General features: G+C 36.2%; 1 protein-coding gene across 1 annotated transcript; it reads right to left on the reverse strand.

The window, feature by feature from the left end:
- Positions 1–9,152: 9,152 nt before the first annotated feature.
- On the reverse strand, positions 9,153–17,578 carry LOC144716062 (Nucleic acid-binding proteins superfamily). The gene is made up of 10 exons (XM_078591076.1): positions 17,208–17,578; positions 15,979–16,138; positions 15,220–15,281; positions 13,835–13,994; positions 13,635–13,755; positions 11,999–12,080; positions 11,799–11,899; positions 10,251–10,329; positions 10,111–10,161; positions 9,153–9,429 (listed from the first exon to the last, which is right to left on the reverse strand). The coding sequence occupies exons 1-10, from the start codon at positions 17,457–17,459 to the stop codon at positions 9,346–9,348; spliced, it is 1,152 nt and encodes a 383-aa protein (XP_078447202.1). The 5' UTR covers positions 17,460–17,578; the 3' UTR covers positions 9,153–9,345.
- Positions 17,579–17,923: the final 345 nt, after the last annotated feature.

The raw sequence follows: 17,923 nt of genomic DNA on the forward strand, positions 1-17,923 counted from the left end.
AATTATTGTCATAAAATTCTTCAAAAGTACCATAAAATTAAGAAAAACAAGATTTTGATTTATAAATGTCATAAATCACTTTAAGAAATAAAATAAAATGATAATCATGATAATAAGCATAATAAGATGAAATAAAAGAAAGTGGAATCAAGGATAACATTTTAATTGTGATAATCTAGGATACATAAAAATAAAAAATTATAAAAATCATATATTAACCTAAAAATAGAATAAATGCCTAAATTATATTATGTATCCAGAATTTTAATTTTGATTATGTATATTCATTAAATTATTCAATATTTGGAAAAAATAAGAATAGCGACCTTAAAATAGATGGCTAAAAAAATTTAAATATATCCAAAATTATTATGATATATACTATTGTTTCTTTATAAATAATATATGCCTACAATATATATTCAAAATTATAAAATTATGGGCACTGAATTAACAAACTATTTTATTTATGAAATTATAGTCATAAACTTTTTTAAAATACCATAAAATCAAGACTTATGAACCTTATTTAAATTTTTGATACATTAGTTCAAGATTTATTAACATGAACTTAATTTCAATGAAATAAAAACTTCCAAGATAAGACAGTAAAATTAAATATTTGATTTTATTTGTGATTATTGAAATTCCAATAAGATACGAAAGCGTAGAAAAATCAAAATAGCGTTCTTTGCCTAAAAGACATTTAATTAAATCCAAAATTGTGTGCTCTGACTTATAAAATCATTTTATTTACGAAGTATTTGTTAAAATTAAATAAAATAAAATTTCTGTTAGAGTACCATTAGTTTAAGAAACAATAACATTATGTATAAATGTGATAAATCAATTTAAGCTTTAATAACATGAATTTCTGATCATGTAAATGAAAACAAGCACATGAAATACAAAAAATTACGAAACAAGAAAGCACCTCATTTGTGATTATCATTAATATCATCATGACATAACTCTGGAGCTAAAAGAATGAAAATTTTATGAAACTTGATTGATAAACACTGAATTTCATTGATTGGATTTAAAGTACGCATATGGGTGGAGAATAATTTAAAATGTTTTTAAATAGTTAATCATGCTGGTAGTACATATTTATTCATTTTAATCATGTCAAGCCTTTGGGTAAAAAATATAATCATGGATTTGTTTTAATATAATTCATCTGAACCATCGTCACCCATAAGGAAGGGTATGAAGAAGATACTTATACAAAAATATCTGGATAAAGAATTTTATCTGTAGGAATAACACATAAGACTCCAAGACTATATTCTTCCAATGTGTTGTTTTCATAATCTGATAATGTATAAAATTGATCTTTAAAGTGAGATAAATTGATGTTAATTTTAGTATATTAGAGAGTGATTCACCGATTGAGATTTATATAACCTGAATCAACTTTTCTTCCACAAATTCAGTTTGAAGTTGAAGAGTTGAACCATCATTTTTTACATATATAACAATGAAAATATGGATCATCCATGGTCCATATTTCATATTTCATGTGGATGATCTCACATTTATTTTCATATGAAAATTTATATTTTTTCTTCTCTCATGTTATATGATAAAAAAATTAAGTATTACTTTCATACATATTGCACTTTTATTTGCACTTAAATGATTATAATTCCATGTTATCACACTAAAAATGAACCAAATTTTTCTATAGTATATTCTCATGAAATTTCCTGATTTTTATGGATTTATCTAGAAATTATTTAGTGGAGAACATGAAGAAAAGGGCTCTAAAACTACTCTCGGTAGTTTTTGCAGGCGTAAAGCTCCCATTTTATTGTAGTTTTTGGTATTTTAACTTGTTTTAGAAGATAAGAGGGTTTTTTGTAATTTTCTGGTGAAATAGGAGTGGAGGGGCATATATCCAAATACTTCTAGGGTGGCGTCCGAATAAAATTTTGCATAAGTGTAGGAGTTTTACTACAAATTTCGTGGGAAGAGAGAAGGCCAAAAGGATCAAATGCCTTAGATTGCTCCATATTCAAACATTAATATCTGAAGATCCAACAGTAGGATTGAGCTCAAATTTTGAGGATTAGTTCATCATTGTACGATCTTTCCATCCGTATAAATGGACCAACGAGAGGAGCCCCCAAACTAAAGAAAATTAAAGAATATGTAGGGCAAAAGTGGAATTGTCTCACCCCTTTACCCTAGGTATAAAACCCTATTTTTCTCTCTTTTTTCATTCATGGATGCTCGACCATAGTCTGCACTCAGAGGGAGGCTCTCTTTGGATCCACTATTGTCCTGACATTTTATTTGATTTTTAGTTTCCATCTTCATTGATCTTGATTTGTGCTATCCTAAATTGCCTTGGCTATAGAAAAATGTACTAGCCCTTGTATTGATTCAAGAAGGAACTTAGCTAATGATCAAATTCTATTATCAGATGAATTAGATCATATTACTCACTTATCAAATTAGATGAATTATTTATTCCTCACTTACCTCTAAATCCCCACATTCTTCACCAAGCATTACTGTTTAAGAACCCTACATTAGGTACTATTATCTGATTAAATTCTGATTCTGAATATTCTTTTAAGGATCATGGTGAATGAAGTGAGGACCTATATTCTCTTTACATTATCTCATTTCTTCTATCTCCCTCTGCTCAATTGTCTTCTCTTATGATCTCTAAGTATCTATCTTTTATTTAAAATTGAAATAAAAAACCATACCCATTTAACCTTGGAAATATGATCTTCACTGAAGATCATATCTAACCAAGATTAAATCTACTAAAAATACATTCTAAATAGCTTGAATTAAATCCTTGTAGATTAAATATACTAAAAGTATAAAATGGGTGGGTGATCCCATCTCTTCCACCCTTTTCACATTGATGGAGGAGGTCTTCAGCCGATCGCTCACATGAGCGATCGCCCGTGGCCTCATCCGACCATATTTCATGAAAAGGGGATGCCCGATCCTCTCACACTCTCTATTTGCAGATGATGCCATCCTTTTCCTCAATATATCTAAAAACTATATTTGGAACTTATGAGTGTCCTCACTACATACGAGCGGGCTTCACGCCAGCTCGTCAATGCTTCAAAGAGCAAATTTATGGTCGGTCCATCGACCACCACAAAGCACTCTCATATTATCCAACAATGTACCGGATACTCATGAGGATGCCTCCCTTTCGATTATCTGGGATGCCCTATCTTTCTCGAACCCGTTAGATATCATTATTTTGATGCCTTAGTGGCCAAGTTGAGAAAGAAACTAGACCGATGGAAACTTCATTTTTATCCTTTGGCGATCGCATTCAGCTAATTCGACATGTCCTCATGAGCATCCTGGTGCACACCCTAGCGGTTCATTCATTATCACTCATAGTCATTCGGTCTGTAGAGCGATTGTATGTTTCTTATGGTCTGGTCACCTTGCGAGAGAGTGTTGCCACCAATGGTCTCTCGCCACCACGCTCCAAATGGAGCCCACTTCTTCACGTCACCATAGCCTACTTACTATGGGGGATCTAGAAAGGGCAAAATTCTTCTCGTTTTGAAGGGACCCCCATGCGAGCACTAGATATTGTGCAACGAGTCCAACAATGGATACGACACACTCACCATCTTATACCGCCCCTAGCTCGCCGCTCAGCCCTCACATGCAATCTTCTTCGCACTTGGGGCATATCGCAGACCCTCACCCCCATCACCATACGGCTACAACTTGTCCATTGGAACCCACCACCAATTGGCATCCTCAAGTTGAATCTGGATGGTACGGCCAGAGGGAACACGAGACTACCATAAGGGGGTAGTATCCTTTGCGACCACACATGGAGTATTCTCTTCACCTTTTCATCTTTTTATGGTATCCAAACTAACAGAACAACGGAGGCTATGGCGATTTGTGATAGTTTGCTCCTCTGGGAGGCGCAAAACCTTCACAATGTCATCGTAGAACCAGACTCACATGTGTTAGTAAACATGCTCCGTGCATGTACCTGCTCCTAGTGGCTTCTGCAGCAAGTATGACAAGACATCATACGGTGCCCCCCAACTTGATTAGCATTCGACACCAGTTGCTCGACGGCAACGAGACTATGGATTCCCTTGCCAACCATGCGGTATGCACTCAAGACCCTTCTACTCTTTACTCCTCCTAACAGGAACTCTCACGGGTAGCTCATGGTTTCCACCACGTTGAGCTCCTTGGCTTGTCAGCTTTTAGCACGCCTTGCACTCTGTCAAAGGATAGACCCTGTGACTGGCTAATTGCATGGAGCACAGGAGGCAGGAGCACTCACCCTCTCGCTTGACTGATGTCCCGCCACGCGCCTCAACGATGCCACCTATTGACGATGTGGAGAGCTCCACACACTCCATGCATCATCAACTACGATGGGAGGACCTGGTGAGATGTCGACACGAGTGCCCTTCTCCGAGCACCTACCAAGTATCACTCATGTATCTTTTTTTTTCTTGCACATGGTGTGGATGAGTAGGATCCAAGTGTAATTGGGATATTTATGCTCGCTCCACGCCTATAAATGCTGATAAACAATCCACTTCATATATAAAATCCCCCTGGGTGGCGTGTAGGGCATGGCTGGATCGGTCTACGGGCCCAACCACAGGGTTGGACGTACCCGACACCGTGTATTTTGCCAAAATAAAAAAAGAAATCCTTGAACTCTGCCTCCCTATGGACGACCCCTCTACTCATCATGTACATCTTAAGATAGAGGGTTTATTATAAATATTATTGTATAAGTTGATTACAAACAATGATAGTCATTAACCTAGTTAATTATAGTAAAATTCTGCTTATGATTGTAATTATAATTTATTTATTTTATGATGTTTTCCTTCAATATTGTACAAGATTATGTTAAAAAGATTTATCTATATTGATAAGATGTACTAACTGGAAAACACTCTAAAAATGAATCAAGGGGTAACCAAATTCAAATATTAAGTACCCATATATTGCTATGAGCATATAATTTCTCTCATGAAGTTCTATAAAAAGTGTTTGAAGAATTTAAATTTGTCACAATGTAGAAGTTAATATTTTACTTACCTTTCTTGTTTTATGTTTTTGCTTTGATTACCGAATTCTGTTGGGAAGCTGATCAAGTGCATTCAAGGGTTAAAATTTTATTTAATGTCTTGGCTCATGACAAAAATTGAACTCAGATTTTCATTAAGGAGCTTCATCATTGACTTCTTTATTGTTTTTTCCACTTCTCAAGCACCAGGAAGTCTTTGACATTATCAGGTGGACTGCTTTGAATTTATGATAATTTTTAAAAATATTTTCAATTGTTTCTTCACGCACACACATCATGTCATTAATTATTTGCTTAAAAACCAAGTCCCAGATTATTTCCCTTGCTGAAGAAATGAGATATAGAGATAGTCATGTCCTGAAAATCCTATTATGGATCATAGAATGAGGTGTTTTAGTGCACTATTAGATTTTTATTCCTGAGTAAGACAGTTGGAGCACAGTACTTTGAGGTGTCCACATGTACCCTTAATAATTCAGTCTTAGATATCAAGAATTTAATATTTAAATCCTTGGTATTTGAAACATGAGCATATCATATCCAGATAAAAGAGAAAAAAATCAGAGCGTTCTTAATTCTTGGGAAGATACAAATGACAATGGATTCAAAATACTAGACTAAAATTTAAGTAAATAAAATAAATATAAAGTTCCCCAAAAAATAATATCCACATCATCATAAAAAATAATCCCATTCATGGGCTTCTCCTGATTGAGTCTAAAAGACTGGGCAAAATTCATCATCATATGCAAACTCTTGATCTATGACTGGGGAATGAGTTTTAATGGCATAAAGTGGGTTTTCAAGGATGATAAATGATAACATGTTAGTTAGCCCATTTATATTATGGATTTCACATGTATATTCACATTGAAATTATAGTTTATGCATGCTATCATGTCTTAAATGATTAATTTTTTTAATAAGTATTCTAGAGAACTTTCTGACATTAAATTCCTAGTAAATGAGTTTTTCAAGTCACAACATATTATGCATCTAATTAAGGGCTTCTACAATTTTTGAGTTTTTTTTTGACGTATTCCTTATGCCTCATGTCGCAAGCACATCCATCTATTTTTGGCAGATGATTGTCAGCGTCAACATTATAAAAATCATAATCATTTCATCACAATTTGTGAAGACATGATAAAAAATTATCAAATTAATCAACTGGTTTTTAACTGGACAAGAGCACATGGCAACATGATAGATTCTGTCAATGATATAGAATGAGAGGATATGTGGAAGCACAAGAAAATTTACCAATTTAAATTACAATAATATGATTGCACAGGACAGTTAGGAGGCAAAAAAAGAAATAAGGAAATTTTATTGCAATTAATGTATTTGAATTCCTGTTATGTTAGTGCACATGACAAGATTTTGTGTGGTGTGTCATGAATTGTGTCACGTCACACATCAAAACTGTTAAATAGTTTTTTAATATTATTTTTAGATAGAACAGGAACATGCGATTGGAGAATTAATGACAGGGACAAAAGGCAAACTTTTTTTGCCCAATCAAGACATGCCATTGAGAGTAGCTAGCAGGTGCAGAATTTGTCGGAGGCATGAATAAGAAAGGTGAAAATCTACAGCTCAAATTAACCCAATTTCAGATTGTGATATCTGGCAATCCATAAGCAATTTTGAGCTGATATTTTATTGATGCAGCACCAAAAACTGTAGAAATCAATTCTGAAGCTTCACCCCAACGTTGGTTGGCCTGCACGACAGAGGGCAGCTAGGGATAATTTTTTGTGTTCAACTTTGATTATAGTTGGTCTCCGTCCTTGTTTTTTTATTCTCACTTGATTGAAGCAAAAATCCATCCTTGGGTGGAATGTATAAGCCCTTTTTTGGATCATTTAATGTCAAGCACTTATAGGTTGCTTTTAACTACACCAAATGTACATACAAATTGGCTTCAATTACTATTCTTTATTTTATTATTATTTATTCTTTATTTTCTTGATCTAAAAATCATATTCTTTATTCTCTGTCATGACTGTACTATACCAAGCCTTCTCTCAGATACATAATATTGTGTTCTTTGAAATAAGCCCAAGATCCTCAAGATCAACCCCCTCCCCTTTGGTTCAACCCCTTAAGATCCTTTATTTCACGATTAAGGAAATCCGTTAAATTTTACTGTCAAAAATCATTGAGCATAATATTATTGTCAAAAAATTATGTGAGTTTAAGGATTTTTTAGGTTATCTAAATTTGAATGATTTTATTTATTTCATAAGTACCAATTTTCATAAAAAATGATATTTTTTTACCCCTAACATAGACATATCTCTAATTAAGGTTTAACGTGAATGAAATTGAATGTAATTTTAACTACTGACTAAATAAAATAGGTGAGGGATAAATCTCTCAATAGCTTGAGAAACACTTGAAGTGATTTCTAAGCATGAGACAAAAACTAGAGTATACTATTGCACATGAAAATAATATCTAATCTGATGGGAAATAAATTTAACATAAGCACTTTTAAGTCCGTTATTTTACACGCCATTGCTACTGAACTATCAGTGATTCAAAAAAGGAAAATGATAACATGAATTTAGATTGATTCCATGAGTTTAGCATTTTAAATGTATATTTTTATTGATACATTCATATTATTGCATTATCCATTTTTAAGTGAGCCCTAGTTACCTTGGTTATTAGACTGATCATTTTTCCTTTTGGTGACCTAAATTCTTTTAACATAACTAGTGACCAATAACATGTTCAAATAGGAGAAAACGGGGTTGATGCATGACAATGAAAATAAACTTGGATTCTCCCATCTATAAGTGGGCATCTATTTCATTATGATCCTAGAAAGATTACAAGGGATGTACCCATATTCAAGACCATAGCATATTCTTTTAGCTGGGCATAGCATATACATACAGAAAATCAGTCCCAGGCTGTGATACATACTAGTTATTAATGAAAATCCATATATGGATAAAATGACCATCCAATGTCCCATAATACTGGGGATAAATGGGCTGGGCACCTAGAAACAGGGGCTACCACTGAAGTTGGAGGGCCCCGGTACTCAAAAGTAAATAAAAATAAAGCCTAGAAAAAAAAGAAGGGAAGGAAAAATTAATGTGAAGAGAGAGGGATTTGATGCATGAAAAATATTTGTTTATAATATCATAATCTCTCTTTGCAGTCACCCTTTTGGAACATCATCTCCAATACAAGCCGCAGTGAAACATCATCCCTAAAACACCCTCATTATCATCTCTCAAATCTGATTGAATTGCCATGGATGATCTTCTCGTTCTTTAGAGTGTGACATAGAGTGATTACATACATAAATATTTGTGTTTATTTTTCTACAAAAACTAATACGAAGAAGATACACAAGGTTTATCTTCGAAACTCTAGTTTAAATTTATGAAATTGACGTTATGAGTTGTTTTGGAAAATGTTGGAAAAGGCCAAAATTGATGTCTGTTGGGGTTGCCACTTTCTTGGCCTACAAAACATTGTTCAAAGGATTTAAGCCATCATTCAATGATATTGGCCAGTAAATCATAAATTTTAACCAAAAAAAGGGTGGATTTTTTATTTATTTTGAGCTAAGCTAAATAACTCATAGATTGTAAGATCCAGGTGACATTATAAGGCTTAACTTTGTCTCGAACTTCTGGGTCATATAAATTTATCTATTTTCTTGCGATTCATAGTTGCAAATGCAATTAATGTTCAACAAAAGAAAGCAGGGATAAAAACTTCAAACTTTCTTATACACATTTGTTTTAAGATAACTTAGGTGTGCTTGGAGACTTTATTATGGATCACTATATAAAAAATTGGTTCATGTTTTTTTGAAATATCCAGCCTGTAATTTATTCTGCTAAACATGAACCAATCGGATACATATTAATGGTTGGAATTTTTTTGCTGTGCTTTAATATGTTTTAAAAGAAGGAATTCATCCTGAGGCAGATAAGGGGGAAACCCCAGCCCATAACTTTAAGATGAGAATAATCAGACAGGCAAAGAACTTTAAGATGAGAATTATTCTGCTATCATCGGATAATAAGTGAATCTTGAAAAAATACAGACAATATATGAAAATTTTCGAAATTATGAATGAACATAGCAGGGCCCAAAGGCTCTCTATATACAAAGTAATGGTGAAAGGCCAACATACCCTTTACAGGTTCAAATAACCCACATATTACACAAGTTTATGTGACAATTTGAATAGCTATATGGATATGAGCTTATGAAGAAAGGTTGGTAGATTGTAGAATAATTCCTCACTCTATCCGGCCTAGAACTCTCTGTACAGCTTGCTTGATACCCTCCTGATCAAGCGTCGTCGTCAGATGCAGCTCTTGTACCTGGAATATGTCATAATAATCATCTCAAGCAGTTTCTTCAATATTTTTACTTTCCCAATCTATCAAGAAGGAAAACAAGAAAAAAACTACCTTTTCGTGCTTATAAGACAAACAAAGGATTTCGGCAACTTCAACATATAAATCCCAACGAATTCTGTAAATATTCTTTTTCGAATTCCATAAGTAAATTAATTTAGACATTAATGACAAGAAAAATTGATCTAGTATGTGCAAATGGCTAAATTTAACCAAATTATACTAGTATTTTTCTGATTTAAAGCATGTTCATATATATTAGTACTTAACGGAAGCAGCGATACGCCATTACTCATGGATTTTAAGTCAAACTGATATAAAAAACGGAAAAAAAGAGCAAAAACTAGATCTTCATGCTTAAGAGACAAAAACAAAGGATTTCACTAGTTCTAGCATCAATACCTTAAGGGATTCAGTAATTTTTGTTAGTCACTAAAATATTTAGATATTTAAAACTAGATATTCTTATGTAATACGTGTAAGTTTCTAAAATTTTACCAAAAGTATACTATTCTTCTTCGTACTCAAAACACGTGCCTAAAAAAGAAGCGCCCAACAAAAGCAGTGATATGACTATACTTATGAATTTTATGTCAAGTGGATATAAAAACCGCGGTCATTGTTCGGCAAAGAGAAGGCTTTAACCTGTCTTCCAGATCGAGCAAGAAGAGTGAACTGGTTATCCTTGGCTGGGGCCTGTAGGGAACAGGAGGGCAGGGAATAAAATTCAGGAGAGGAAGAAATAAATAAAAATAAATGATACTAGACATTGAAAAGAGAATCACATTTGAAAGCCAAAGCTGCAAGTCTTGAGATACAACACGCTTCTCCAGGCCTTGACGTCCGATTCTTATGTCAGATATCCTGCATCAGGTGAACAAATTTACTTCGAAGCACAACATAGGCTAATTTTCTTGGGAGATGATAAACTGACACACAACGCTTCTTCTCCAAGCATTACCAGAGGAAGAAAAGAATACACGTGTCAGGAGGTTATAAACAAAGGGAAGAAGGGAAAGAGCAGGAGGGACTTCTTTTTCAAGATTCAGTTGCAAGGAGCAAGCTGAAGGCTGGAGAGAGAGCAGGATCAAGCCTGCAATCCTGAAGGGGAGAACTCACAGGAGATCTCCATCTTCTCAATCTATATGTATCGTGGGACTGCCCATTACGAACATTGATATACTTCCATATCAAGAATAGCGAATTGAATTTAGTTGGATACTCGATATGATCTTCATATGAAGTTTTGCTCCGATTGATATCATAAACACAAATAGTTTTTGCATTGCTGATTAGTGATGTGATTTCTTTAACATAACAGAAGAATAAAAAAGTTGTTAATAATAAACTATCCTACTAACCTGAAATAATACAACGATACTCTCAAAGTCGACATCAAATCATCAGCTTCAATCAAATTAATGGCGAGATAGAGATCACAGAATCATTCTTCATATAAGGCTCATAATCTAATGATAAATTCTAAAACATGAGGAAACCGCAGATCCTTAGTGAATTACAGATTTCTGATGCGGAAAATATTAAAATCACATCCCCTGGAACCACGGTTATAGCTCTTGACAAAGATAAGCAAATTTTGCACTAATTCTGTTAAACTTTTGCTACTTAATCGCATGATACAACCCATGTCAGGGTTAATTTGTCATTTTCAAGTAGAACGGTTTCCCTAGTAGTAGCCCACCCTAAGGAGGGCAGTCAAAAGTCGGGACAGTTAGTAAATTCTGCAGAGACGAGTACGAGAAGGGAGCAGAAGAAGCAGAAAAAAGGGTCAATTCAGCATGACAGATGCTTCCTAGAGTGGTACAGGCACCGATCAGGGCATGTGTCATCTTTCTATGTTCTAACCTTGTCATTCTATCATTCTATCATTCTCTCTTCCCCTAAAAATGCAGTCCTCAATGGAGACCAACAACAAGGTCTATGTCATAGTACACTTGAGTATACACAGGAACTGTTATTTTGCTTCTTGCAGATTGTTGATGCCGGCAAGACGGGATACCTTTCATTATAGTCAACCTTACATCTTATCATTGTCATCCATGGTTGACAAGTGGATGATGAAGATGACAACGAAAAATTTGTCTTTGCCGGTGTGATGATGAGGACGACAACATCAAATTCATCATTGTCGTCATCATCTAGTAATTTCATTCACATCATCACCATCATCCATGTTTGGCTTGAATGAATAAAGAGGACGATGAAGATTCGTCATTGTTGTTCACTCGCCATCATTATCAATGATCCCAAACATTAGCTCAGAATAATAGAATCATCGGAGGATAAAATATATAGGATAAATTGTGCCATACCCTTCTTCCCGCCGTAGCTCTTCACAAATGCTCTCCAATCCCGGTATAGATTCAACATTTGAACTGTTGGATAAGACTTGAGAATCCTCGAATTGATCGTCCTGAATTCAAAGATGAGTAAAAAGTAAGGAAATCTGTAGTTGAATGGTCCCCGAAGCACTAAATTTTATGGCGCCAAAGAAAAGTTCCAAAACCCCCACCTCAGAGATTACTTTATCGAGTGTCTTCAGAAGAGGATCATCCTCCAGTTGCTTGATGGACAGAGTAATTCTCGACTTTTCCCTAAATTCAATTAAAACATGCGTATGATTGAACTCAAACAAAACCAATGAAACAAAACAGCTAAAGCTTTCAATTAAAACATGATTGAACTCTTTCTCAAAGAATGCTTGAAATGTGCATGTTTCTTTCTTAAAGATTAAAGGACATAATCCGAGACAAAAAAAAAGAAAATACTTCTACTGAATCAGAAACAGAGTGAGCCTAAGGTCGATTATAATATAGATTTTTTCATATATTCATGACTGATCATTGAAAAGTCTCGGAGGGTAAACCATAAAACAAAGATTCGTGGAATAAGTGTCTTTTCATTAGATTTTTTTTATTGGTATGCATTGATGAAGACCGTCAAAATCTATAAACAACGGAAGAGAAAATGGAACACAATCAGATATGGAAAACGATAAAAAACATTTAGGAAATAAGACTGAAATTTTGAAGAATTTTAATAGATTCCCTTTTATGACCAATCATCACCTTAGTCACCACAAGAAGAAAGAAAAAGAAATATGGACAAATTTCATTCATTGAATCCCGATTGTATAAATTGGGCTATTCATGAAAAGGGTCCTGTTGGACCCAATATATTTTACCCGTAATATGGGTCTATAAACAATGGGATCTCATTTGGTAATATGTTAAGACCCGTTTTTCAACAAAAAATGTAAAAACCCAGTCTGGACTTATCAGAGGCAACAGGGGTCGTTTCTTTTTTTTTGGCCCAACGAGAGGCTATTCCGGGCCGGGACCCACTTGGAAATATGACTCGCGAGCATGCCGTGAATCATTAAGCAGGAAGTGTAGAAGAGAGCAACTCATCAAAAATCCCTTGTAAGCCTCTCTCTACACTTATCTCCTCGTTCCCTAATCTCCACCCTTCTCTACCATAATCCCTTTCCTCTTCCCTTTGTGACTTTCCAGAGGTGTTGCTGGTGGAGCAGAGTCGGTACACCGCAGCAGGCCTGCAGTGAACCAGTGGCGACTTTCTTCTTGCGTTGCCCCCTTTCCTCTCCTCACTCTTAACATCAGGATTAGCGTCTGGGACTGATATGAACCCCAAGTATCTAGGTCTCTTGTGATCCAGCCCATAAGGGCATTCAGGTCATTTGGACCTTATGTAATTCCTTTAAATAGGACAGCCCTCCCTTGAGGAGGGCTGCCAGAAGTATCAAGAAATGCGTCTGGCTCCCTGCCGATGTCCATCCTGACACTATCTTCTCTTTGGCATTGTCCACTCCGTTGGACCTCCTCTTAGGCGACGTCCACTCTGCCTGCCTCATGTCGTACTGAAGTCCATCCCGGCATTCCCTACCCCCATGCCAATGATCAGCCCGGCATCTTCTCCCTCCCTTTCCGTCCTCTCCCCATTACAAACATGTAGGTTTGTACCAGGGACATTGGCCATGATCCAATTTTTGAGTTAATTCATTCTACGAAGGAGAAGGGTCAAACAAAATCAGAAACATTAGGGTTTGAAGACAAATAATAAGAAATAGCTGACAGTAACTGCAATATAAGTGGAGAAAAAGGCTAATGAGATAGGCTAGGCAAACTAACCGATCAATTTGGATAACTTTGACCTTAATTTCATCTCCTTCCATCAGAAAATCCCTCACATCTTGGACCAAATCCCAGGAGACCTCCGAAACGTGTACAAGTCCAGTTAAATAATAACAACCTGCGGTTTCAGAGTTTTGTTCAGCTACAAATGTCATTTTATATAGGCAGATTAACTTAAAGAGAGTTATGTCACGAACCATCAGGAAAACGCAGATGAATGAAAGCACCGTAGTCTTCCACTGATCCCACTTTGGCATTAAAAATATCTCCAACATTGACTTGACTGGAATACTTAGACCATATCGCTTCTTTTTCAGAGAAAATTAGTCTTTTCTCTTCCTCGCTCGCTTGATTTACCTGTAAGGTAAAGGTAAAGTCTTTTCCTAAGTATAATGTTATGAAATCTGAAAAAGTATACAAATAATTTTTTGAAGAATGAAAAATATACAATGATAAAATGTAAAACACTGACTGTAATGTCAAAAAGCTGCTGATAGTTTTAAGCAAATGACAAAACCATAAAAAATGTCATCAGTATCATAATTGCCGTTGTCATCACGAGCAAGTGTGATGGCGATGATGATGATTTCATCATCGATGCCCTTGTTAGGGACAAGTGACCATGATGACTTGGTCATCATGATCATCAACCTGGTTTGCAGAAGAATTAACGAGGATGACTACTGGTCATCATTCTACATTAAATGACAGCAAGGAGTGAAGCAAGTAGCAGCAGGGACTACAGAAAAGGATGGTGACAGCAGCCATGTCGATCATGGGTCTGCAAAAATCTTCATAGGGCAGCAGAGAGAGTTGCAGACAGCAAGTTCAGCGGAGGCTTAGAGGAGCTTAACATCGATTGCAAGAGGAGGCTGTGGTCTTAACAGCGAGTGCATTTGTATTTCCATTGTCATAGTCATTGTCCTCGTCATTTAATCCTAGTTGGGGATGAGTGATCATAACAATGACGACCTCGTCGATGTCCTTATCATATTGGCGCAGATGAATATCAACTATGATGTTGACTCATCACTGATCTCTCCACATCGTCATCAAGGAGGGAGGGAGGGCTCCTGAGGGAGACCTCATTCTATCCTTTTCGTTTCCTCATTATGTTCCAACCTATATAAGCTACGTTGCCATTCTACTCGGAATTTGAAGTCACTTGCCATAATTGGAAATCTTTCTTCAAGATCAAACTTCCACAATATCTTAATACGAATTAAACATATAAAAAATACATGGGCCAGTTATTCTCAAACCATGCCAACATACACACATTTCACTTCATCTCAAAATAATTAACACGCAGAAGGTGATTACAAAATTACATGAAATGCTATAATGAAAGGTGATTGACGATTTTTAACCTGTCCTCTAACATATAGTGGTAAGTACTGTCCTAAAATGACTGAAAATAAGAGACACATGATCGGCTACTAGATTAGAAAACCAGTACAGCACAGCGAATAACCACGTTTAACATAAACAAATGCATAAAAAAATGAAATCAAAACATGTACTATCAATCTGAAGTCGAAATAGAGAATCTGAGCCAGAGGTGAAACCTGGCAAGCAATACCTTTACTGATATGTATGAGCCAATTAATCCCTTAGCTATGTCCTGGATGGACTTTTGTGGCTCTGCAAAATGAAAAAATAAAAAAAATTGGGATGAAATGTTAACTTGTTTTGCCAATGAGTATATCAATGACAGATACAAAGCAAAAAGAAGGGGTCCCTTTTTCAAAGCAGGAAAGTCATTTTGATCCGGGACAAAAAAGACATGGATGTGTCAGTGACTTTGCACGACAACATACTCTCTGCTCATCTTCATCTCATAAAACTTAATCTCGTAAAATTCTGTAACAGACATAGGAATCTCAAGCTTTTTTTTTTTCAAATGAGCGGTAATTATGTATCCCATTCGTCTTAAAAGAAGCACAAAATGATTCTCATCCCCCCCGGTATACTACTCAAAACCCTGCACATATGATCCATATGTGTGACTGTTATCATAACAAATTATCATCTATTTGATTTGTTTAAGGATCCACAACCCCTATTAGGAGTATTTCCATATTTTTTGCTCCAGGCCAGTTTCCCTTCAAATACATGTTCCTCTTTCTGAGGAGGGTAGTCAAGAGCTCGTTGAATTAGATTAGCCGCAGATCATCCCACAGTGGGTTAAGTTGCCAACCTGGGCCTCCAAATATTGTTAATTAAGCTTTCCACGTCTATCTATGAATGATCTTGACGGCTTTCATGATGATAAACAAGAACAACGATTTCCAGAGGAACATCATAGAAAGTAATTTCAAGGAAAATAAATGATAACTACCTTTGCACGAGTGAGAAGGGCTCATAAGAGGGTAGGGTAGAAAACCGAGTAGAGAATAGAATCTGATCAGTAATCCTCCGTTGTTGGACCCTTCAACCCGTCCATCAAAAATGAGTCCACTCTCCTTGTACGCCCTTGCAGCCTTCCAATCAGCAGATCTCTATTTCTTCACAAGAATCAAGTATCAGAATGAGAGCTAATAACCTCTGAAGAAACCAATGATTGGATAAGAACTGTATCCATTATCCAACACACCATAACTAATCGGGCATGATTTTAGCCATTCAGAGTAATTGAGCTTTCAGATTTCTTGCCTTTAAATTGTAAAGTTTGGATTGTGAAGGTTTAATTTTCCTAGAGTATTACTCCTATGATAAATAGATCGGTCACGCTTCATATTCATCGAATTAGTGAAATTTTGAGTCTGGATATTATCACTGCCATGATAATATTTTTTGGGCCAAAAAATGCAGAACTAGTACAATAAATTAATCAAGCATGATGTTAGCTATAAAGTGAAAATTATCTTTCAGTTCTGTTACATTTCCTATCGAATAAGTTCTACGATTTATATTAAGAGTTAGAGAACAAGACAATGGAAGAAATTAGGAAGGCTGAAAACCCCAATAATCAATATCTTGGAAGCAAAACCCAAAACTTCGCCTCCGGTCTTCTCAGATTGAAATTCTTAAATTTGGGTCTAGATCTTACAACTGCCATGATTAAATTTCTGGATCAAAAAATTGGAAGTAATCGGATGGGAGACGTCACCGTATTACATACCTATCCTCCAAATTTTGGTAATGAGCAAAGAACGAGAAGATAGAATAAAATTCGAATGGAAGCCAAACCCATAATCTGCATCTTGGAAGCAAAACCCAAAACATAATATCGATTACCAGCATTGAAATTGTAGAATTTGGGGTCCGAACCGTACAACCGCCAAATTTATATTTTTCACGCTAAAACTGTGAAATAGAGTCAAAAAACAATACAACGACATAAATTCGAAAGGAACCCAAATCCAGAATCTGCATCTTAGAAGCAAAACCCAAAACATAACATCTGTTTTCTCGCATTGAAATCGTAGAATTTGGAGTGTCTGGACCTTTCTACAGCCAAGAATTAGGAAATAAATTTGAAAAACAAGACGACGAGATAAATAGAAAAGAAAAAAAAATCCAGAATCAGGATCTTAGAAGAAGAGAATCAGAAGGGAGTAGAAGTACCCTAATAGGGCGGCTCTCCTCCCCGGCCTTGGAATCCTCACGCAGGGCTTCATCCTCATCAACGCCGCTGGCAGAAGAGACGGCTCCAGAAGGGAGCGCAGACGACGACTGGGCTTTGATGGACGATCGCAGAGACCTCTTCTGCAAAACCCAGATGCGAGAAGAAGGGCAGGAGGGCCTGGCCAGCTCAGACGCCCCCAACAGCACCGAAGGAAGACCCAGACGGCTCATCAAGCCTGCTGCTTGAACCATGGAACCCAAGAACGAAATGGGTATAGAGAGAGAGAGAGAGAGAGAGAGAGAGAGAGAGGATGAAGGTGGAGAAGGAGGTGGGGTTGTGGTGGGGATGGGACGTTTGAAGGTGGGGTAGTTGGGAAATCAGTGTTAGAGGGCTGCCCAGAGAAGGGTGAGGTCAGCAGAGCTCTTATCCAGTTCTCTAACAGGGAGGGGGGTGTGGGAGAGTAAGAGGAGTGCAGGACGGATGACGGATTCTCGTCTGTTTTGTCCCGATTCGTCGTTCGTCGTCGTCGGAACTGGTACTCCGATGACGGATTGTCCCCTGTTTTGTCTCAATCTGTTGTTTGTCGTCGTCCAAACTGGTAGACGGATGACGGGTTGTCATTTGTTTCGTCCCAATCCGTTGTTCGTCATTGTCCAAACCGGTAGACGGATGATGGGTTGTCATATGTTTCGCCCCAATCCATTATTCGTCTTCG

This window comes from Wolffia australiana, chromosome 20 (assembly GCF_029677425.1).
Source record: "Wolffia australiana isolate 7733 chromosome 20, ASM2967742v1".
Classification (NCBI taxonomy): Eukaryota; Viridiplantae; Streptophyta; class Magnoliopsida; order Alismatales; family Araceae; genus Wolffia; species Wolffia australiana.

Excerpts from the sequence above, each read along its gene's own strand:
- LOC144716062 (XM_078591076.1), bottom strand. The coding sequence starts at position 17,459 with ATGGTTCAAGCAGCAGGCTTGATGAGCCGTCTGGGTCTTCCTTCGGTG. Across the intron at positions 13,995-15,219 it reads GCTCATACATATCAGTAAAG|GTAAATCAAGCGAGCGAGGA; the intron begins GTATTGCTTGCC and ends TTTACCTTACAG. Across the intron at positions 10,330-11,798 it reads GAGCTACGGCGGGAAGAAGG|GATATCTGACATAAGAATCG; the intron begins GTATGGCACAAT and ends CACCTGATGCAG.